At 48.3% G+C, this 23,397-nt stretch overlaps 1 protein-coding gene across 9 annotated transcripts in view; it reads left to right on the top strand.

Moving 5' to 3' along the window:
- The window catches only part of MEF2D (myocyte enhancer factor 2D), a 219,263-nt gene that overhangs the window by 124,175 nt on the left and 71,691 nt on the right, over window positions 1-23,397 (top strand). For all 9 annotated transcript variants that reach the window (XM_074980969.1, XM_074980972.1, XM_074980967.1 and 6 more), the window contains one exon: window positions 17,986-18,189. In XM_074980969.1, the coding sequence (XP_074837070.1) occupies window positions 17,986-18,189 (204 nt within the window). The remainder of the gene's footprint in view (window positions 1-17,985; window positions 18,190-23,397) is intronic.

The raw sequence follows: 23,397 nt of genomic DNA, 5'->3' as shown, positions 1-23,397 counted from the left end.
TGGTTTGACACCTTTTTTGTAGGGCTGGTCCTGCCCCTCCCTGCCCCCGGGGATGCTCAAAGACTTAACTTCCAGAGATCCATGCCTCAGGTTCCCCATTTATAATGTGAGAATAATGGCCCGGGTTTTCCAAAGGGATGAGCAATTTCAGCTGCCCAACCTGAGACGCCATAAAGGGGTTGGTTTTTTCAGACAGTGCAAGCGTCTATTCCCTGGAAAACATCTTCTTTTTAAAGCATCTCAAGTCGGGGCAATCACCACCACCCACTGCTTTGGCTAATGTGGGCCAGTGACATAGGCCATAAAATGGTTTCAGATCAGCAGATGAACAGCGCTCCAAGGAAGGAAGCAAGCCAGCCAGGTGGCCACGTGGGGCATTACAGAGGTACAGTCCATGGCTGGATGCAGAGCAGTGGTGTTACTGAATTGTGGGCTGCTCCTGCAAGATTGGGGGTGGGGCCTGCAGGTGGAGTTCTCCTCTTAAAGCTCAGCAAAGCTTTGCCATTCAAACATTTTATTACAGATGGAAGAAGCCCCCTTTTCTGCCCCATCCTCTGGGGATTGCGATCTGGCTTTCTTGGGTTTAGCCCGGCATCTGCTCCATCCAGTGGAGAGGCTTGGGGGCCAATATTTAGTGAATGGTGGTGTGAACTGGCATGCTGGGTTACAACCAATCTTCCCTGTAAGTTGAGCACTTGGGTGGCCCCCCAGGAGTGATTCAGGTGCTGCCCCGTGCCCACAGCCAGCAGCCTGTGTTTCTATTGATGGTGCACGTCCTTTGGTGCACAGAAGAAAATTTGTTCTGCCATAGATGGACAAAAATTAGAGGGACCACTAGTTGCAACCCCACTCGGTTTGGAGGGGCCACCGGGCCACACCTGAACCCACGTGTCAGGTCACAATGACATTCAGTCTTAAGGCAGTGCAAACTGCAGCGGGAGGGGAGGACAAATTGAACCTTTCTGTCCCAGGTCCTCTCCATGCTTGGCAGGATTGGGGCCGTGGTGTGCATACAGTGCATCAGTCTGTCCCCTCACAAGTGCAAGACATTGGGCATGAGTGTGATATCCTGTGGGTTCCCTGGTGACTCTGGATTGCCATGTGCAGTTGTGATAGCTGACATCTCGGCCAGCACATTGGGCATTGAACAGTGGACTTGAAAGCGTCGGCTGTCACCACCTGATGCGAAGAGCCAAGGGTCTGTAGTTTGCGGCTGTAACATTGCCTGTCATATGGGATCAGGCATTGGTTGGAGGTATCGGTTCCGGGAATGATTCACCCATAATCTGCCAGTGTCACTGCAACCTCGAAAGACTGCGCTGTTGCCGCTAACCTTGATTTGGTGGAGGGTTGTCAGTTTCCCTGAGCATAGACGGCCTGATCGTGATTGCATGGGCGAAGAGAAACAATGTCGGGAATTGCCAAGTACTAGATTCTGTGTGTCAGTCCCAGAGGGTATGCGGTTTAGTGGTCAGTGCAGGGGAATAAACATTAGGATTCTTGGATTCTGTTCCCAGGTTGACCAGAGTTCAGCGGGCAGGGAGAATTTTTGGGGTTGTAAGATGGGAGGAAGTTTATCTCAGGGGCTAGAATGGATGGGGTTAAGATCTGTACTGGTGGGGACAGACTTTCCAAAGATCCCAGCTCCTGATGCTCAACTAGAGGTAATGAGTATCTGGCTCTGTTTTCACTGCCTGAATGGCAGCTGTTGGTCACATCACATAATGCACAATGGGGAGGTGCGCCCAGACTAAGACGTGCAGTAAAGGACCTCTGTAGCTCAGAACTGAGATGAGCTGTTTGGAAAACAAAACCCCAGTAGAACTGAGAACTTGAAGAACCTTAGCTTCAAGTGACTTCCCAAGGTCACACTGAGCAGCTCTAGAAGTAGGGATTGAACCCCTGTGTCTCCTGCAATGACTAGGGTGCTTCATCAAAGGGATACTTTGCCATCCTTTAAACCCCTTTGTTTTTGCTCCCCTCATTAATTTCAGGCCAGGGTCTTTTCCCCTTCTTGGGGTTCTTTTCCAATGGTGAGCTCTGGTTCCAAATGCCGAGGGCTGGGAGTGCTGCAGCATCACAGACGTTGTAGCTTTTATGGTGAGAGCACAGCTGAGACAATGCAGACATGTGGCCCATCTGTTGGGAAATAGGATGCCAAAGGCCTGGGTTGCAGATTGGAATTTGTTTTAGGGGCAGGCCAAGAAAACTTGAGAAGAGTCCTCTCCAAACCAGCCTCCAGTCTCAGTGTTGACCTCAACACCTGGCAGTCCTTAGCCAGGAACTAATTCTGATGGTGGCAGTGTTGCCACCTCCAACGGAAAGATTTTGAGAGTTCACCACCTGCTGCATACTCAAGATAGATGCTGCCCGCATTCTCCTCCAGTTGTCTTCACCTGCAGCCCTCATAGATGGGGCTGTAGTGCAAAACTGGTCTTTGGTCTCATCTCTGAGCCCACAATCAGTGACTCTAGCGGTCTATAAATAAATCTGTTAATCTTTAAGGTGCTGCAGTGTTCCTTGTCTTTTTTGCCAATACAGACTAACACAGCTTCGCGCCTGAGACTTGTAACTTATCCATCGAACTCCATGGGAAATGGCTCATCGTTCTTACCCAGCACAGGGCTGTTGCTGCTAAAAGAAAAACCATTAGCAGCAAATTCCATCCAGGAGCTTTATTGTTCCATGTTGAAACAATAGAAAATTTCAGGTTTTCTTCATTAAAGTTTTACTTGGGCAGGCATGCGGGGGGGCGGGGGCGCAGAGGGGGAATAGTTTTGAAAGTATCCCACTTGCTCCAGGCAGTGTTTATTTCCATAACGAGCAGGAAATGGTGCATTAGTGATTATTAAAAGAGCTGGAGCCTTTTTATTGGGGCAGCCCGGCTGTCGGGCATGCCAGTACATTTGTGGATGCTACGTAGGGGTGGGTCATTATAATGTATATAAAGCCGGTTATTGGAGCCCCGCTCGAAGTTAAAATGAATGGAAAATATTTAGTAATCCTGGAGTTTGAAGGCCTGCGCCTGCCTCGTTTTATAACCCTTTAAGAAAGGAAAGAGTGTAGTTGCTGCCAGAGCCTGGGGTTCAAGTGAGTGGTAGGCTAGTGGGGGGCAGGGGGCGGTTGGCCAGTAGGAAGAAGGGTTGAGTTGCTATATGGAGTGTAAGTTCCACTAGACAGACTTTGGTGCAAAGAAGGTTGGGAGGAAGGGCTGGAGGTTGAAGCATTGGAGCAGGATGTGGGAGATTTGGGTTTGGTTCCTGGCTTTGTGCAGGGACTCACCATGGGCAAGTGGGTTAATCTCTTGACGCTGCAGTTTCCCAGTCAGTAAAGTTATTGTCCTGGTCTATATTAGGTGTCCCGCCTCAAAGGGTCACAAAGGAACGTCGGGGTTAGATGGCCTGCGGCACAGCGCACTGACCTGGGAAGATGGGAACGAGTGTAAGGGAACGGATCTCTTGTTCTCTTGGTTCCTTCTGGGGCACTGGCATTGGCTGCTGTCAGAAGACAGGACACTGGGCTAGATGGACCTTCGGTCTGACCTAGATGGTGTGGCCGTTCTGCTGAGATCTGGGGTCTGTTCTCAACTCTCATGCTGGGTGATCTTGGCCGAGTCACCTCCCCTTTCCTTACTTCACTTTCCCCAGCTCTAAAATGGGGATAATCGATCCCTTGTCTTTTATACCTAAGTTTAAATGCAGATGAGCGCAGGGGCTGTCTGTTCTGTGTTTGTATAGCATTGAGCCCTGCAGGCAGCTGTGATGATACAAGAGCAACTGAAATCATGGCCCCTGTGTGCTAGGTTCTGTACATACACACAGCATGAGACAGCACTTGCCTCAGAGAGATCTCAGCCTAAACAGACAAAGAGGAGGAAGTGAAACCCAGAGAGAGAGTTACCTTAAAGGTCAACACTGGTGCGAGCGTTCAAGTTTCCAGAGTCTCTGCTTTGGGTTCTGTCCACCAACTTTTGCTGCCCTCCTTGGCATACCTCTGTCCTGAGCCTTTATTTCTGTTTTACCACAGCTCCACCGGCAGGAGAGATGCAGGCAGCTTGAGAGCCAGCCACGAGGCCAAAAAAAAAAAAAAAAGAGACGGAATCTGGCAGTGGGATTTATAGCTCCTATAAAGGGCTAATGGAAAAAGAAAGCGCGAGAGAGTACAGCGTGTACACGATACCTATAATAAAAACACAAAGTGGTCTGATACAAAGCAAGAGACACAATGGAGGGCTTGAGAACATCTGTCTGGCAGGGTGCAAACCAAGGGGGTCCTTTGCCTTTCCTGCAGCTCCTCTTTATTTTTTTCCCTCTTCCCTCCCAGTGTAATCACAAAGCTTTCTAACTGGGATGTTTCTTAGCTGATGCCGCTTGGAGCCCGTGCAGAATTGCACCCTTACCCTCTCTCTGTGCTATGAACTGTGGATCCAGGAGTCTGCTGGGTTTGCTTTTAAAACAAACCCAGCCCAACCCTCTTGGAGCCGGGAAGTTAACAAAGCAGCAGGGTTGCTTAATTGGTCATTGGAGCTGGCTTCAGAATCAGTTGTTTCCCCTTCTACCTCCCTTGCCCAGCAAGGATGCACCCACCGAGGAAAAAAATTTGGGAAAAAGAAACTGGATTATTTACAGTGGGGCCCATCCCCATCTGCTGGAGACCAGCTCAGCTTTGTTGAACTCATGGGCCCTACGCTGGTGTCAATAGCATGGGTTCTGGCCCTGGCTCTATGCAGATACTTCTCTCTAAGGTCCCATAGTCCCCAAGCCCTTCAGAGACCTAGGTAGCGTGACCAGCGGATTGCTTGCTTATCTGTGTTCCCTGTAAGCTGAGCACTTGGGCGGCCACCCAGGAGAGGGTTAAATGCTGTCCAGCTGATTCTCAGATGCCCACAGCCGGCAGGGTGTGTTGCTATTTGTGGTGCACATCCATCCATACTTCAGTACACATAAAATTTGTTCCGCACATGGATGGAATAAATTAGAGGAAACATTGGTGCCTGTCTCATGCTTGAAGGACTCATGGACTCTGAGGCCACACAAGGTCATTATGATCCTGTAGCCTGACCTCCTGCGTAGGCCTGGCTTTAGGGTATATCTGTACTTACGGGGGGGTTTGACACGCCACAATTGATCCGTAAGGCGCGGCAAAATTGATCTCTCTGGGTTCAGCCGTCGACCGTGGTACTCCACGCAGCAGTGTGGAGTAAGGGGCGTCGGTGCATGCCCAAAGAGCCCTGATCTATACCAGGGTACAGAGTTAATCATGATACGCTGATTCAAGCTACACTAATGGCGTGGCTAGAACTGTGTATCTGGGATTGACTTTGATACTTAGTGTAGATCACACCTTAGAAAAGAAAAGGAAGGATTATTATTTCTATTTTACTGATGAGAAGGTGAGGCGCAAAGACATTAAGTAACATGACTAAGGTCACACAGGAAGACTGTAGCAAGGTGAACAGCAGACTGAAGGCCCTAGGAACACAAGCCTAATGAATAAGGTATGTGACTTTGGATCAGAGGGTTGTGTACTTGACTATAACCACAGGTACAGCTGTCCAGCTCTAGATGTGGCAGATTCTCCCATGCAAAGCCTTTAAATTGGATCTGGACTTCTTTCTAAAGCAACGCTGCAGTATAGCAGGAAGATAAAGGGCTCAATGGTAGGATTCCTTGGGTGAGTTCCATTGCCTGTTTTGATTATAAGATCTTCAGGGAAGGAGCTTTCTTTCACTAAGTGTACTTACAGTGCCCAACACATTGGTACTCTGATCTCACTTGTCATCTCTAGGTCCCGCCCTTCTTCCATCATTTTTCTCTCCTCTTGGTTCAGTTCAAGGAGCTAAACTGTCCATAGGCGTACTGCATTTTGAACATAAGATGATGTGGAACAGCCTATACTAGTTGTACGGTACTGACTCCACATGTTAGATTCTCTCTGGGGTGGAGTGCAGAAAACTGGCTTAAATCCAGAGCTCTGTATCCTTGGCTCATGCTTTATGGCTGCTGAGCTGTTAAATTTTCCATCCCTGTCTCCGCAGAAGATTTTCCTGAGGTTCGGAGAGGGGACGAACTCTCCTGTTTTACGCAGCTCGCTAGTAGCTAGGGAATCGGCTGAGGCTGAGTTGTGCATGTGCTTTCATGCCAGGTCTCTGCCTCTGGAAATCCAGGTCTTCCAGTTGAGGCCGCTTGGTACGTGGGTTATCTCCGCATACTCCTGTGTTTGTGCGTGCTGTTTGCACACAGCACCACTAACTCTCCACTGAACCTGACCCCATTGAGAACTAGCAACAAGGCAGGTTCTCGGGTTGTTGTTTTAACATTTATATGGCAGTAGTGCTTCCACTGCGGGCCCCTTAGTGCTAGGAGCTGTATGAGCACATTACAAATGCCTGAACAAGTCTGCCATCTAAAAGGATACCCACGGCCTGACGCTTTTCTCAAAGATGACAGATGCATTATGTAGCACCTAAAGGACTTGACCTCTGAGGACAGGACAAGAAGGAATGGGCTTAAATTGTAACAAGAAAGGTGTAGGATGGGTGTTAGGAAAAACTTTCTAACTGTCAGGGTGGTTAAACACTGGAGTAAATTGCCTGGGGAGGTTGTGGAATCTCCTGTCACTGGAGATATTGAAGAGCAGGTTGGATAAATATCTAGATGGTGCTTGGGCCTGCAGTAAGTGCAGGGGACTGGACTCAGTGACCTCTTGAGGTCCTTTCGAGTTCTGATATTTAAGGATTCTGTGCTTTAAACTAGATCTGTGCTCCATTTTGCTAGAGGGTGCATGCACCGGCAGTAAGACATGGCTCCTGCCCTGGGGAGTTTAGTCTGAGTAGAAAAGACAGACCCAGGAAGTATTTTACACATGGGGGACATGTAGTGATTAAGTGACTCATAACAGGGAAACTGTGGCAAAGCCATAAATTAACCCCAGATCCCCTGAATCGCGCTGTAGGGCCTTTGCCACAAGACCATCTGGATGGTCTCTGGGGAGTGACCGATGATTCTGCTACCTGTGCAAATCCAGTTCATAAATAGTAATTTGCCTCTGCAGTGTAAGGCAATCCTTAACATGGGGCCCTGTTCCAAAGCCCAGCATGGCCTTGTGGCTGAATTAAAACTGAACACAAGTCTCCTAAGAGCTAGTCCACTGCCTTAGCTATGAGGCCAGTCTCCCCCTCTTGTGCTGTGTCTGCCTCGTAGGGACTTTGCCTGACCAGATCTGCATCTTCGGGGCTCATGTGCTGTACCAGTCTCTAGGGGGACTCCATGGGCATGTTTCTCATTCTGCCTGCTGTGCTAGGAAATCCACACGACTTGCCTGAAACAAATGATCAGAGAGACCTGAACAAGGCCCTAAAGTAGAAGCCAAACCCAAGAGGAGAAAGCCAGTAATAGTCACCAATGACATTAGAGGGCTAACAGGGTAAGATTTGTCATAATAGATCATCCTACTAGTTCATCCAGGCGGGTCTGGCACAGACCGGCACCTGACACCTTGAGGAAGGCAAAAATCCTCTGGTAGCCCAGTACTGTGTGTGGAAGTAATTCCTTCCTGACCCCTATTGCGATCAGCTTATGCCCTGAAACATGAGATTTAATTACCCTCTTAGTCTTAGAAGGTTAATTCTTCTCAACAAGGGTCAGTCCCCGGTAAATCCCAGCCTGTCTGCTTAGCTGTAGTAGAAAGGTTTTTGGTTTCTTTCCCTGTTCACAGTAAGGTTGGTAGCCCTGAATGGCAGAACAGTGTTAATTGATGGTTTTATATGTCATAGCCTTTGGTAGTAGCTCTCTTCCCGGGTCTGGAAGGAGGAGCGGGGCGAGTGTATAAAACAGGGGGATTGGGTGACAGGACTCCATGGGGTTCAGTTCCTAATTCTGGAGAGGAAGAATAACCTAGTCATTACATTGGGAATCCCTTGGTACTGTTTATGACCCTGCTCTCCCTCTTTTCCAGCTTCGGCCCTCCAGGTATGGCCAAGAGCCACCTCCCTGCCCACCTGGCTCAGATATCCCTCTTATTGGTCACTCATAGGCTTGGTCTACACTAGGCAGGTAAGTTGATTGCAGATATGCAATTCTAGCTACGGCAATTGTGTAGCTGAAATCGACTTCTCTGCCATCAACTTAACTGGCCATCCTCACAGAGTGAGGTCGACGGCCCTCCCTTACTTCTCATGGCATCAAGGAGCACAGGGGTCGACTGCTGACCCCAGATAGTTCGATTTCATGCATCTCTACCAGGCGCGTGAAATCACACTCTGGAAGATCAACCCTGAGTGGATTCATCTGCATAATGTAGACATGCCCATGGTGTTACCACCACTGAATTGGTCCCATGAGAGAACCTCTAGCCACAGCTCCATCACAATGCACTGAAATATCACGGCACCATGTATATAGGCTGTTGATCAGCACATCACATTGTTGGCTTTTACCCACGAAAGCTCCTGACCTAATAAATGTATTAGTCTCTAAGGTATCACAGGACTGCTGCTGTTTTTGAAGTTACAGACTATCAGATGACAGGCTTACTGCTCTGAGACTCAATGTAGCTTGCTACTCTTTCTAGGGTGCGTGTCGTATGGGGCTGGTGACATCGGAGTGTGAAATGCAAGTGTAACTGAATGAAATATCCAGACCGGGTAGTAATATATATCTACTTGGGGCAACTGTTTATCCACATCCGTACTGGTCCTTAGCCAGTTTATTGGCCCAATTCATGCTCGGTGTGACTCCATCAAAGGCAGAACAATTAGTCAGGGCATGAATCTGGAATAATGTTTTTGGATTCCCAAAACAGAAACCTTTAAATAAAGCTCCATCATGATTTGTGAAGACTGTTTTTTTGTTTGTTTGTTTTTTTTAAATTTGTGTGGTGGGAGAGGGGTTCAAAAAATGGCCTTTTTATTCAACAGCAAAACTTTTCATCACCAGTATCATTTTTTATTTTTTCTAGCATTCATAAAACTTTCCATAATATTTTGTCTGGCATTTTAAAAATTACCCCCAAATTGTTGTACACTGAAAACCTGAAAATATTGCAGTATTGGAAAATGAGCAATTTGAGTTGAAAAAACGGTATTGTGGAAAAGATTCTCAAAAAATTGCATTTGTTTTCATTTTGCAGGCTTCAACACAATTTTGCCAAGTCATTTCCTGTTTTTGTCCATCATCTCTGTCTCTGACTTTTTCTATCCCACTCACCAGCACACTGTTTACTACAGGTTGAACCTCTCTAATCCGGCACCCTCAGGACCGAACCGGTGCTGGACAAGAGAATTTAGCAGAGTATGGGAGGTCAGTATTGTCTAGCAACATTACCAACATGTCCACTGCTTGCTGGGCTCTTAGAAGACATTTAGGGGTAAATTACACCTAAATGACAGCACAGAACACTAAGTGCCAGGACTGGTAGCTGTGAACAAACTTTATGGGACAGTGGGAAACCTGGCCACATCCAGCTGACTGAAATCATTGCAGATTACGGATGCTGCTGGATGAGAGCATTCCAAATTAGAGAGTGCTTCAACCTCTATTATTTGAAGGCTGGAGAAATGGGGTCAGGTAAATTAAGAGGTAATGAAGTTTTATTTGGAATACAAATGACCTCTAAAACAATCCCCCAGAGCTGCTTGCAAGTGTAATCTATGGTAACAAAATCTGTCTGTGATTAGTCCCTGTATAACATCTTGGTTCTCTTCCTGCCCCATTGCTGATGGACCAAGCCCATTAACCAGTGGTTTTCAACCTGTGGGTCCCTGTGGGGTCACAGTTTGGGTCTGTTTGAAAATGTTTGGGCGTCTGCAAATCTAAAAAAAGGTCAAATATTACCAAGCTAGGGGGCTTGCAACTGCTTTGGAGGGTAGGGTCAAAATTCAGAATGACCTGGACAAATTGGAGAAATGGTCTGAGGTAAACGGGATGAAGTTTAATAAAGATAAATGCAAAGTGCTCCACTTAGGAAGGAACAATCAGTTACACACATACAAAATGCAAAGCAAGTGTCTGGGAAGGAGTATGGCAGAAAGGGATCTAGGAGTTATAGTGGACCACAAGTTAAATATGAGTCAACAGTGTGATGCTGTTGCAAAAAAAGCAAACCTGATTCTGGGATGCATTAACAGGTGTGTTGTGAACAAGACACGAGAAGTCATTCTTCCGCTCTTCTCTGCGCTGGTTAAGCCTCAGTTGGAGTATTGTGTCCAGTTCTGGGTGCCACATTTCAAGAAAGATGTGGAGAAACTGGAAAGGATCCAGAAAAGAGCAACAAGAATGATCAAAGGTCTAGAGAACATCACCAATGAAGAAAGGCTGAAAGAATTGGGCTTGTTTAGTTTGGAAAAGGGAAGATTGAGGGGGGACATGATAGCAGTTTTCAGGTATCTAAAAGGGTGTCATAAGGCAGAGGGAGGGAACTTGTTCTTCCTTGCCTCTGACAATAGAACAAGAGGCAATGGACTGAAATTGCAGCAGGGGAGGTTCAGGTTGGACATTAGGAAAAAGTTCCTAACTGTCAGGGTGATCAAACACTGGAATAAATTGCCAAGGAGGTTGTGGAATCTCCATCTCTGGAGATATTTAAGAACAGGTTAGATATATGCCTATCAGGGATGGTTTAGACAGTACTTGGTCTTGCCATTGGGGCAGAGGGCTGGACTCGATGACCTTGCAAGATCCCTTCCAGTCCTACCATTCTGTGATTTTGTGAATATCACTGCTCCAGGATATCCTTCCCCACCACAGCACTCTCTCCCTCTCAGTACACACCAATATTGCCTGTAAGGTGAGTGCTTGGGTGGCTGCCCAGGAGAGATTCAGGTGCTTTCTAGCAATTCAGCAGAGCACTCACAGCAGCATGTGTTTCTGTGGGTCATGCACATCTGCCCATGCCTCAGTGCATGATACAAAATTGATTCTGCCCTTGGATGGAAAACATGAGAGGGAAAACCAGTACGCACCCTTCCATTTGTTTAGCTATCACCCGACACGTGCCTCTCTCGAGCTATTGCCCTGTGGAGCTATCTGCCTGCCCAGCACTCAGTAGCTCAGATGTGAGGGTGACAGCTGCTCTACTACTAAACAAAACAAGGTGCCTTTCAGTGGGAGACTCTGCCCTTTATAATTGTGGCCCCACAGGACATTTTAATCCCCCTCTTCTTGCGAGAGCCAGAGGCTCCCCATTTAAGCTCCTGGGAGCACAGGTTTTGAGCTGCCAAGATGTCCTTATCATGCAGTGAGGCTAAGCTGCTTCTCCCTCCCCTCCCTGCCAGTCTGTCAGTGGGCAGCAGGGAGAGGTGGAGTCTGGCCGTGACCCCTGCACTGATCCTGAAGTAATTTGATTTGCTGTCAAGCAGGCTGGAGCTCTCGGAGACCCTGGCAACGTGACCGCGAGGGCTGAGAGGAAGAGAGAGCCCAGGCGACACAGTCTCCGAGGGGACCAGCCTCACGTGGCAGGGAACAGCTGCGTGGCGTGCCAGGCCTGCACTTCGAAAGGGCTGAGGCGATTAGTGCTGAATCTCGTTACTACTTAATCACCTCAGAGAGGGGAGGGAGGAGGCTGAGCTGGCCGGCCACAGAAGAGAATCCCGCGTGGGCAGCTGAGGTACACCATTTATATGCCAGGGCCTGAGCCTCATGGACGTTGAGGGCTGGTCTACATTTGATGCATTGCCACAGGGCAGCTGGGCCGGGAGTAGACAGTAGCTTGGCTGACAGGAGGGGTTCCCCTGTCGTCATAGAAAATCCAGCTCCCTGAGAGACAGTAGAAGTCTTCCCTTGTCCTAACGTTCCCCCCACAGGGACTTCGGTAGGCAGAACTACACTGCTGAAGTGGGGTGGATTGTTCTGATTTTTCTGTGCAGCCCCTGTAACAGCGCCAGCACCAGGGAATCAGGGGGAGATGCCCCTGGCTCTGTGAGTCTGCAGTTGAAGGCTCCAGTTCAAGTAAGAGTTGAAGCAGGTGCTTAACTTTAAACGCTAAGTCTGTGGGACAAGGTGCTTTCTTAGTATGGCACCTAGATGGAGAGCCCCATCCCACAGCATGGGCTCCAGCTGTGGGCTTGGTCTGCACTAGGAGGTGAAATTGATTTTAGAGACGCAAATCCAGCTACGAGAATTGCGTCGCTGGAGTCAACTTATGGAAAATTGATTTTTCCCACCATCCACACAGTCGGAGGTTGACAGGAGAAACTCTCATGTCTGCTTCCCTTATTCCTCGTGACTGTCAGGAGTACCAGGGTTGTCGGTGTTGCCATGACAGTTCGATATAATGCATTTCCACTAGCCGTGCTAAATCAAACACTGGAAGATTGACCCACCGGTGCATCGATCTTACCACAAGCGTAGACATGCCCTTAGCTATCACTTCAGAGGGTGGTTTTCAGAGAGCATGTGTGACTCACACACCTTCTGGGATTGGTTCCCTGTCCTGTGCAGAGGCAGCTAGAGCACTTGTACAGGGAAAGAATGAGTCTCCTCTGCAACCTTAACTGAGATGCAGCTGGGTTTTAGCTCAAGCAGCATAGGCTCTTGCTCTAAGCTCCAGAGGCCCCTGGTTCTGCCATGTGACCATGTAGACAAGCCCTGAGACTGTAAGTTCATTAGGGCTAGGACTGTCTGTCCATGTACATATGCAACTCACAGCTTTAGGAGTGGTGCTAATATTAATATTCATGTTAAAGCTGGGCAAACAAAGATTTTTTTAGCTGACTGCTAGGTTCTCCTGTGCTGCCCCCGACATGGTGCAGCTTCACTTTATGGTAGAAGCCCCAGCTGAGCTCAGGACCCATCAAGTTAGGCACAGTCAGAGACAGAAACCCTTACAGCTTTTAAACCAGTTTTCAGGTTGCTGTCTTGATTTTAGTGTATTGATCAGCTTGGCGCCATGGGCAGAGCTACTAACGTATATGATAAACCTCCTTTTTCCTAATGGCTGCGCAATGTACAAGAGCAGTTTTTTTTTTCTTGAGCTTTATTCCTCCTCTCACAATTTTGTCAAGGCTTATTTGCAATTCAAAACTGGGGGCCAGGTCATTTCAGCAACAGGGTTTGTGTTGCACCAGCTGTTGGTTGGCATTCCAAGTCTGTGTGGTGTTGCTTCATTTTTAATTGGCTGTTTGGTTCCTATTTGCCCTCCCTGACTGGATGAGGGTGATTCTTAGGGCGTGATCCTCATTTACATGTCAAGACCTTTTACGCCAATGTCTGAATGCTAAGGTCCCAATCCTGCGGATCCTTGCACTCCTGTGCAGTGTCTTCTGTAAACTGAGTGCTTGGTGGCTAACCCAAGAGAGATTCAGGTGCTGCCCAACTGATTAACAGAGCACCTGCAGCCACTCACATTGGGCAGCACGTGTTCTATTGGTGGTGCCCATCTGCACATGCCTTCATGCATGTAAGAAAAATTATTCCACTCATGGATGGAAAATATTAGAGGGGACCCCTCCTCATGAGTATTCCTTACTCTTGTAGGTGAGTCACTGGACTACCAGTGGAAGAGTTTATCAGGCTCGGGGCCTGGTTTGTTAAAATGAATGGGAGACAAGCTACAGTTTTTATGGCCTAGTAACAGAGAAGCTGGCCGACCTTAGTATTGAAGGAGACATGCACCTGAGCAGGATTTTGGTTGATTCCCCTATACAGAGAAGCAGGAAGCTGCGGAGAGTGGGGCTAGCCCAGGTCAGAGTAGGTTCTGGCAGAGAAATTGGGGATTTGGGAGAGAACTTGAATGCATGTGAGATTGGTCTGTCAGCTCAGCTCCAGGGCCCAGCAGAGGGAGAGATTGGTGGTTGGTTGTTGTGGGTGCAAATGAGAGGCAGTGTGCCAAGGCCATCCTTAGGCTTTACGGGGCCCTACGCAGTACTATTAAACTGGTTCCCCTGTGTCCAACGGCAGCCCGGGTTGGGATAAGGGATCGAATTTTTCGAGATGTGATTTTATAATTTTCCGCAGCACAGTAATGTAGTATTTCTACAGCAAATTTTAAACTCAGGTCTTGCCAACTAACATAGTAAATTCGGCAATGAATGGTATATACTTGGGTTGGCAAATGCCCATCAAATGGTTTCGTTACCCCTCGACTAACTCTTTCTGAGGTTCAATGTGCTGCTAATAGCCCTGGCAGGTATTTTCACTTCTAAGGTAACTAGATCCTCTCCAGAGGAAGCAGAGCCACAGACCAGGGATAGGAAGAAGCAGGAAGGTGGACTTTAAGATCCAGTGAGGCCCCAAATTTTCAGATGTCCTATGCAGCTGCGTATTCTGTGTATGGATAAGGACGGCCCTGCTGCGTGCCCTTGGACAGGTCTGGGTCTCTGTTGCTCAGCAGCCATTTGCACCAATACAAAGTGGGTGCAAAAAAAAAATCCAGCAGCGTGGTGGCATTATACACCCCCAGCTTTGCCTCGGTGCAGAGGGCCGCACCTGCTGCAGCACGACAACGAACCACGCCCCACTTAATCTCTACTAACACAGACTCTTCAATCCAATAAGCAGCCAATCCTCTGAGTGCTCGTTCAGTTTCCATCGGCCATGCCCTCTTCTGAAGTGCACGGTGTGATAAGACGATGCCTGCCACAGATCAGGTGGCCTTATCTGCAGAGAAGGACGTGCGGCGAACAGGGGATCCATTCAGCAAAGGACATGTCTTTCGCCGACATGGCTATTGACAGCACACTTGGAGGCGGGGTGAACGAGGAGGGTGGGTAACCCCTCACATCTGACAAGCTATGTGGGAGTGAAGGTTCTGCCAGCTGAGGGTGCTACCTGATATGTTTGGACCAGTGTTCTGTGTAAGCTAAGCTCTAGGGCTGCCATCCAGGAGAGATTCAGGTGCTGTTCAGCCAATTAGCACAGCATCCACGGTTGGCAGCATGTGATTCTTTTGGCGGTGCACTTCTGCACATGCCTCGGTGCACATAATAATGTTTATTCTACCCAAGATGGAAAAAATTAGAAGGAACCCTGTTGGGACACATGAGGAGACAACCCTGGTGTGTTTAAAGCATCCAGCGGTGCTGAGAAGAAGAACGGTATTGGTGGGAAGGAAAGGACATGAATGCCCCTGGACCCTCCTGGGCACTGAGGAAAATGGGCAAGCTCTTATTTTTATTTATGTTTAACTAAGACTTAACCGGCATTGCTCAGGCCCTTTATTAATTTTTGTTTTTCTTTGTTTTAGTCTTGGCTCTGGGTGGGGCTGGGGAGGAGGTGTTCATTATGAGGCTGCCCTGGGGACTGAGAAGAGACCGCAGCCCTCTCTCGCTGCAGCAGCTTGCATCCAGCTGCAAAGTGCCTCTCCATGGCCACTGCAGCTCCAGTGGGTACAGCTGGGGGAGGGGTACCTCTCCCCCACTGCTGGGGCAGGTCCAAGTTCGTCTGCCCATCCAGAGTGAGGAATGCAGCAAACTGTTAATACATCCACATTCTGCTACATCCTCCTTCTGACCTGGGTCTGTGGGCTGGGCTGCACTAGCCTAAAACATAAGGTTTCCCTACTGCGTGTGTCACGTTCCCCCTTCTTCCTTCTTTTTCCCCCCTGCGGCCTATGCGATCTGTGGGATCTGGGAGTATAAACGCACCTCACAATGGGGAGATTTGGAATGTGTGCTACTAAATCTCTTTGGCATAGAACAAGTGTGCTATTTGAATAAAAAATCAAGGCCTATTGCCCTCAGTTTACTAATGGGGAGTTGGGTACTGAGGCCTGTGGGAATGAGCCCCTAGAAACACAAAAACCCTAGCACTGGGCGCTCTGCTAATCAGCTGGGCAGCATTTGCTTTCTTTTCCCCCCTGAGCAGCCGCACAAGCGCACAGTTTACAGGGAACGCTGCTCGTCCACACACCCCGCAAATTCTAGGTGCACAAGCTCAGTTAGCAAAACTACCTTATCTCGGGAGGCCAGCTGGGTTAGGACAATCTTGTGGCCCCATTGAGATGAAGGAGGGCGACTCATGGTCCATTTGCTTGCCTGGGTTGCCCGTCACTGGGGTAGGGCATTTAAGGAGCTGAGATGTCCTAGTCACTGCTGATTTAGAGCCAAGGGTGAACTGAATTCAGTGGCAAGGAGTTATGCACAGTGGGCCCTGGATGGCACCTCTGCGCCAAGCAATAGCCAGAGGTGCCAGTTTGGTGCTAAATGGAGAGGGCTTGATTCTCCATGGACTCACGCCTGTCGTGCAAAGTGAGTGTGCCGTGCTGCTGGATGAGAATGGGCAGCATTTCACGCTCCCTTTTGCATGGCTGCGTGACAGTGGGAGGTTCAGGGCAATAGAGAATCAAGCCCAGAACCTTTAAGTCAGACGCTCAGAAACCTGCAGGCCTGGAGTGATTTACACAAACATGAATTGGGTGTAAAATTCCTACCAGTTGGGCTTGGGAGCATTCCCCACTTCCACTGTGCACGAGAGCAAATGACGCAAGAGGGTGCCATGACACACATTGAAGGCCTAGTGTAACGAGGGATCCTCTAGTGATCTTACCCACTTGCACTGGTGTAAATGATTGGGCATGGCACAGGGCAGTGCAGAATCGGGTGTGCAGCTGTTGTAGCCTCTGGGTCTGGTTCTCAGTGATGTCAAGACCTATTTACTTAATCTGGCCTCAGGCCTCTTTACGCTGCCTTAGCAGAATTGCATATCAGCCCCCTTGGCTTTAGTTCTGCAGTTTGCAGTGACGTGAGCTTTGAGTGACTGCAGCCTACGCCAATGAGAACGCTCCTGCTCAAAAACCAGTCTGAAAAACCAGACATATGGTGGCTTTGCTGGAGATTTTGCTAAACTTTATTTCCCCTTGGTTCTGCAATATGTAACTTCCAGCCTGCGATAATCACCTTTGCACTTTCGCAGCATCTCCCTTTGGAGTCTTCCAAAGCACTCAGAAGGTATGAGTTGGTTAGGCTGTGCAGAGGTCTAGAGGAGGTGGGGGAAGCTCAGTATTACGCTCCTCATTGTCCAATCGGGGCAAATGAGGCATAAAGAAGGGAAAGGCGCTGCCTTGTGATTTGCTGTCCCTCTGTCTCGCCCCGTTCACCTCTCTCTCCTCCTTCTCTCCACCTCCCCTTTATCTTTCCCTCTCATGCTCTCTCCCCTTTTCCTTGCCTGCTGTTTAACTACCAACATGGTTCCAGTCCCCCTCCAGATCTCTCTGGTTCCCGCCACTCTGACTGCATATCCCTTTAAGTCTCTGGTTCCCGCCACTCTGACTGCATATCCCTTTAAGTCTCCTGCAATGCCTAGCGTGGTGGCACCCTGCAACAGACCTGCCAATAGTGGGTGTTCTCCTTTGTGTTCCCCTCGAGTGGCCGAGGCAGGCAGCCCATAACTAGAACCCTGGGCAGACACACAATTTGCAGTCCCACTGCGGGGGCAGGGCATAGGGGGCAGCTGCCCTGGGTCCCTTTGAAGGGCCACTGGAGTGCTGCTGTATCACAGCACACCGCTGCAGAGGGGGCAGTGCTGCGGGCTGGGCAGCGCAAAGGGCTTGACTGCCTTTTGACCCGCCCCTTCTGCCCTTGGCCCCGCCCCTTCCAGGGCACGGAGTTGGCTCCCCTCCCACCTTGCTCCAGGCCTGCGGTGGCCGTCAGCTCTGCTGAAAATCCTTTTCTGTAGCCACAACAGTAGCTGCAAATATGAGCTGCAGAGACCCACCTCCACTGACATGGCTGCCCATGGAAGAAAGCAAATATCCGCAGATTTGGAGGGTTCAGCGCATTCCTACTAGACGTGCTAAATTGAAACCCAGCAAATCACCCTCCAGAGCCTTGATCCACACGTTGGTATACAGGTGCCCTGTCAGGGTGGTTAAGCACTGAAATAAATTGCCTAGGGAGGTTGTGGAATCTCCATTGCTGGAGGTGTTTAAGAGCAGGTTAAACAAACCTGTCAGGGGTGATCTAGATGGTGCTTGGTCCTGCCATGAGTGTAGGGGACTTGATGACCTCTCAAGGTTCCTTCCAGTCCTATAATGCTACAATTCCCCTTGCAGGTGACCTTCACCAAGCGGAAGTTCGGCTTGATGAAGAAAGCCTATGAACTGAGCGTCCTTTGTGACTGCGAGATCGCCTTGATCATCTTCAACCACTCAAACAAGTTGTTCCAGTACGCCAGCACTGACATGGACAAGGTGCTGCTCAAGTACACTGAGTACAATGAGCCGCATGAGAGCCGGACCAATGCAGACATCATTGAGGTGAGACTCGGCTCCTTCCCATCTTCCCACTCTTCATTAGCAAATAGCCTCTGCTGAGACTAGAGTCAGAGACCCTGTTTGTAGCTCCAGGGTCACTGGAGTGGCTGTGTTTGGTGTCTCCCTTAAAGTCCCACCTCCTGGAGTGATGTGATGTGGGGAGGGGAGTCTCAGTGTTTTTGTTTTTAAAGGAAATGTTGGGTCTTGGAGATTTCAGAGAGAAGCTGTAAAATGTGGCGATAAAAGATTCAGAAATGTGAATGCAAAGACCTCTAACTTTATTTATTTAATAGGTCTTGATTTGAAAGCCAATCTCATGATTTCTTAGGCCCGACTCAGGATTTTAACATGCTCAGAACTGGCGCTCCTGTAGTTGACCAGCATTGCCAGCTCTCTTGGTTGTACAGTAGTTTTGCAATATGTGTTGTTTCTCTGAAAGCACCAGCTGCTGGAGTCATGTGAGGATGTGAAACGCTACTTTTTTTTTTTTTTTTTTTTTTAATGGAAGTTTCCAGCCATGCCTGTGAAGAAAATCTGAGAAACTTACATTGGGTGGATCCTAAAAGCTCCAAAGCCAGATGGCATGTAAAAGGAAGCCCAAATTTATTATTATCTTTTACAAATCTCATTATTTTTAGGCCAAACTCCTGATTTCTTGAATCTGACTCTCAAGTTGTGAGTGGTAAAGAATGGCATTATGTTGCTCTGACCGATTACATGCTGATTAACTTGTAGTTGACTGTATTGGAAAACACTAATGTAGACACTGTGAAGGTTTATGTTTACCCTGTACCATATGTCTGGGGGTGAGGGGAGGACAACTTTCAATGTCCTCTTCCTCTGATGTGTGTGGGGTAACCAATGGGATGTGGTGGGGGAGGGCCTAGACTCTGAAATGGCTCTGGGCATGCTTGACTGGCTCGTCCTTGCTCATCTCTGGGCTCAGGAAGGAGTTTTCCCCCACGTCAGGCTGGCAAGGATGTTGGGTTTTGTACCTCCTGTGCAGTGTGTGGGTTCAGGTTTATCTGGGCCTTAACACAATCAGTTCCTTGCCTTTGCAGGGGCCTCTGTCCCTGGTTTACATTGGTTTCTCCTGTTCTCTGCCTGTAGCTGACTTGAGTCTTGTCTCCTGTGGACTGTGATACTTCAGTCTAATTTTGGTTTTTGGGCATGGGGTGTGGGCCAGTGTTCCCTGTAAGCTGAGCGCCTGCGGGACCACCCAGGAAAGATGCAGGTGCTGTCCAGCTGATTAGCAGAGCACCCCCAGCTGCCAGCGTGTGTTTCTATTGGTGCTGCACATCTGCACATGCCTCATGCAGGCAAAATTTATTCTGCACATGGATGGAAAAAATGAGCGGGGATGCTGCGTGTGGGTTCTGGGCAGTGTTCAGTGGCGTGTGCTATGCAGGTGTTCGGCTCTGATGGTTCCTTCTGGTCCGAAACAGCAGGACTTTATGTATGGTGCTCTTGCAAATGAAGGGCAAGAGAAGGGAATTGTGGACTGCTCTTGAAGGAGGGTAGACATCAGCTGTTGCATCCCAGCACTATCATGATCGCAACTGAGCTGTGTAGGATGCAGCTTAACATGAGCTGTACCCTGGCCTGCTGTGTGGCTTTTGCTACGAGCAGTACATGAGGAGGGGACTCTTGGTGCTCGGTGGAAGGAGGCAGGTGAGCAGGGTCTCTTTAAGATAAAGCTCTCAGTTGCAAATAGGATTGAAATGATGACAGAAACCAAGACCTTAGCAGACTTTGTGAAATGAGTATGCATTGGCTGCACTCAGAGAGTGTTTCATAGAATGAGGTGGTGTGAATTGAGGGACAGGTGAACAAGATAAATTGCCTGGAGAGATGGCTGAACCGGTGCAGGGGTTCAGTACCAGTCTTTCACTTCTAGGCCAGTCGCTAATGTCCAGTCCAGGTTGGACCAACACTCTAGACACGTTTGGTTGCTGTTTGGTGGATCTTGGTCCAGTTCCTATTTGACATGTGGCCGTTGAGCCGCATCAGGCATCATATTAATTATTTAAATTTTGGGCATTCTCAACACGGGCCAAGCTCCCATCTCAGCCCTGGTGAGGAGCCAGCTGAGATAGGAATGAGGCATGGTAGCTGGGATAGCATTTTGGAAGAATGTGGGGACAAATTTCCACCGGGTGTGCACCAATGTCCTCTGTAAGCTGTGCCCTTATGCAGCCACTTGCGAGAGCGAGCACAACTAGGTGTCCTGTTGCTACTGGTGGTGCACATTCGCACAGGCCTCAGTGCACATGGAAATTATTTTGCACATATGTAACAGGGCTCATTGCTGTGACACCTCTTCCTGGGTGAGCACTGCCGCATTGTGAAGTAACCCTCAAATTGCCATGTTCACACTCATTTGAGTGGTGCTAGGATTTCTGGGGACACACCCCGGAGTCCTTTGCAGTGTAGAAGGCTGAGCTGCTCTATGAACATTTCCCCAATGCAAAGGAACTTGTCTGTCCTTTCTGGATGCACAAAGGGGATTGTGGGAAAGTTTTGGAGGACTTTATGGCTGTTACCTTGTGTCCACACTGCAGAGTGGTTGTGTTAGCAGCCGATGAGTTGCACTCACTCAGGTTTTAGCCTGTGCATCCCTCCCTCGAGTGGCTAGCATCACTGCACCTGCATGATAGGGTTTATATGTGAATGGAGCTAGGGGCAAGCCTGGAGTTAACCTTCATGTTAACGTCGCAGTGAAGATGACCATATTTGTGCTGACCTCGTGTCACAGCCAGCACTGAGAATCATTTTGCATTGGAGAATCTCCACCTCTCAGCTGTCAGTCAAGCTCCCTTCCCACCAGCAGTGAATTTGCAAGCACAAAAGGCTCAGCGAGGCGTGCACCGTGTTCCTGAGAGTGGATTAGAGCCACACGTTTGTCACTTTCGATGAAGAAGCTGCGTGTGGGTAACTCCCTCTATGGCCGGGCAAATTTACCCAAATGAATGGGTTGGCTGGGTAATTATTGCCATGACAGGCGGATGTAAATTAATGCATGCAGAGCCTCCAGTCATTCAATTTATCTGCTGGAGATGGCGTGGATGCGAAGGGCCCTTGAAAGGCTTCATGAATGGCTGTACAGGCAAAACGATGGCGCTTGGACCTCACGCAGCAGCAAAGGTTTAACCTCTTCAAAGCACTGCTGGAGAAATAATCCCACTCCTGCTGTTCTGGTCATGTCACATCTGCTTTTAAATCCCTCCGCAGTGATCTGTCAGCCTCTGTCATTTATGTGAGGCTTTGATTTCATGGGAGCAGAGGGGGTAACTGGAGCCATCCCAGGTTTCTTTTTTCTTTTCTTTTCTTTCTAAAATATAATTCATTGCTTCCCCACCCCGACCCCCTTTTCAAGAGCAAGTTTGAACTAAGGAGTTCTCCACCTCTTTGTTCAGCCAATAAAATCACAGAGCCTGATTCTCATTTAGACTGTCTAAATTAGAAGCGCGTGGCAGTTCCAGTCTACTAGAGTGGCAAAGCGTGCTATGCCTGTGTCTACACTATTGCAGAAAGTTGACCTAAGGTTTGCAACTCCAGCAATGTGAATAACAGTGTATATACCACAGGGAGGTGATAGGAGTGTTTCTCCCATCTGCTTACCTTACTCTTCTCCTCGGGGGCAGAGGAACAAGATCAACTGTGATCTATTTGGCAGGTCTTCACTAGACCCCCTAAATCAATGGATCAATCTTAGAGCCTCGATCCCAGCTGTAGTGTAGACATAACCCTAGTGTGAGTGAAGTTGCATTCTGCCCCTGCATAGTAAAGCCACTCTCCACATGCAAAGCAGCTATCCTACCATATTGTCGTCATAACTTCATCTTGTGCCTGCAAAGCTCTGTTGATCAGAGCTGGCACGTTCCAGCTCCCTGACTAAAACAGCTCTGCCAGAAGTCAATAATGTAGATATTGCCTCTCTCAAAATTTTTGTCCTAGTATAACTTTGGCAGTTATGGTTGTGATCTTTTACCAATGTAGACAGGTCTACACCAGTGGTCCCTATAAGCTGAGCACTTGGGCATCCATCCAGGATTCGTGTGACACTCAGCTCATTAGCAGAGCACCCACAGCTCACAGCATGTGTTTCTACTGGTGGTGCACATCCACCCATGCTTAGGTGCACAAAAAATATTATTCTGACCATGGTTGGAAAAAATTAAAAGGACACTGGTCTACACCATGGGGGGAGATTGATCCAAATTATGCAACTTCTATGTGAATAGCATAGCTGAAATCATCATAATTAGATCTACTTACCGCAGTGTCTTCGCTGTGGTGCATTGACAGAAGATGCTCTTCCGTTGACTTCTCTTGTACTACTTGTTAAGATGGAGTACCTGAGTCAACAGGAGAGCAATTGGCAGTTGTGTTATTACATCCATACTAGACTTGTTAAATCAGTGCTTGTGGGATTGATCACTGGCCCATCAATCCAGCCAGGAGTTGTAGTGTGAAGGGGGGATGAGTGTAAATGAAAACCTTGTCCCTTGGAAAACAAAGAAGCTGTCATGTAACACTTTAACAAAATAATTAATTAGGTGATGAGCTTTCATGGAGCAGACCCACTTCTTCAGATCTGGAGAGAGTGCTGTACTGGAAATGTTGCTAAAAGCGAATTGGCATGATGATTGTACAACACAGAGCTACAAAAAAATTGAAATAAAAACTGACAAATCAGATACATAGGACAGAAGGCGGGAGAGGGGCTGAAGCATGGGGAGGAGGGGAGAGAAAATTACTAACTGTTAAGTGTCCTTCCTGAGATCACTACAAATATCAAAGATGGTGAAGCGGTCTTTGTAATGCGTTAGGTAATTGCTGTCTCTCTTAAGGCCAAGTGTCAAAGTATCAAATCTAGATGTATAAACTATCTATATATATCAACTGCAGTTCACATGTATCAGAGAGGTAGCCATGTTACTCTGTATCTTCCAGAACAACAAGTCCTGTGGCACATTATAGACTAACAGATATTTTGGAGCATAAGCTTTCATGGGCAAAGACCCACTTCATCAGGTGCAGGTCATGTTTCCCTTTGTAATCTGGTGTTAAAGTCTCTTTGTTGTAAGATTCATATTCTCAGGTCTTTAACAATACAGCCCACTCCATTGAAATGCTCACTGACAGGTTTATGTGCATTCAGACCCCTAATGTCTGCTTTGTGTCCATTCACTCTTTGGTGAAGTGATT

The sequence above is a fragment of the Carettochelys insculpta genome, chromosome 30 (genome assembly GCF_033958435.1).
Source record: "Carettochelys insculpta isolate YL-2023 chromosome 30, ASM3395843v1, whole genome shotgun sequence".
Classification (NCBI taxonomy): Eukaryota; Metazoa; Chordata; order Testudines; family Carettochelyidae; genus Carettochelys; species Carettochelys insculpta.
Note: the sequence above shows the minus strand (reverse complement) of the source record. Positions and strands in the feature narration are given on the sequence as shown.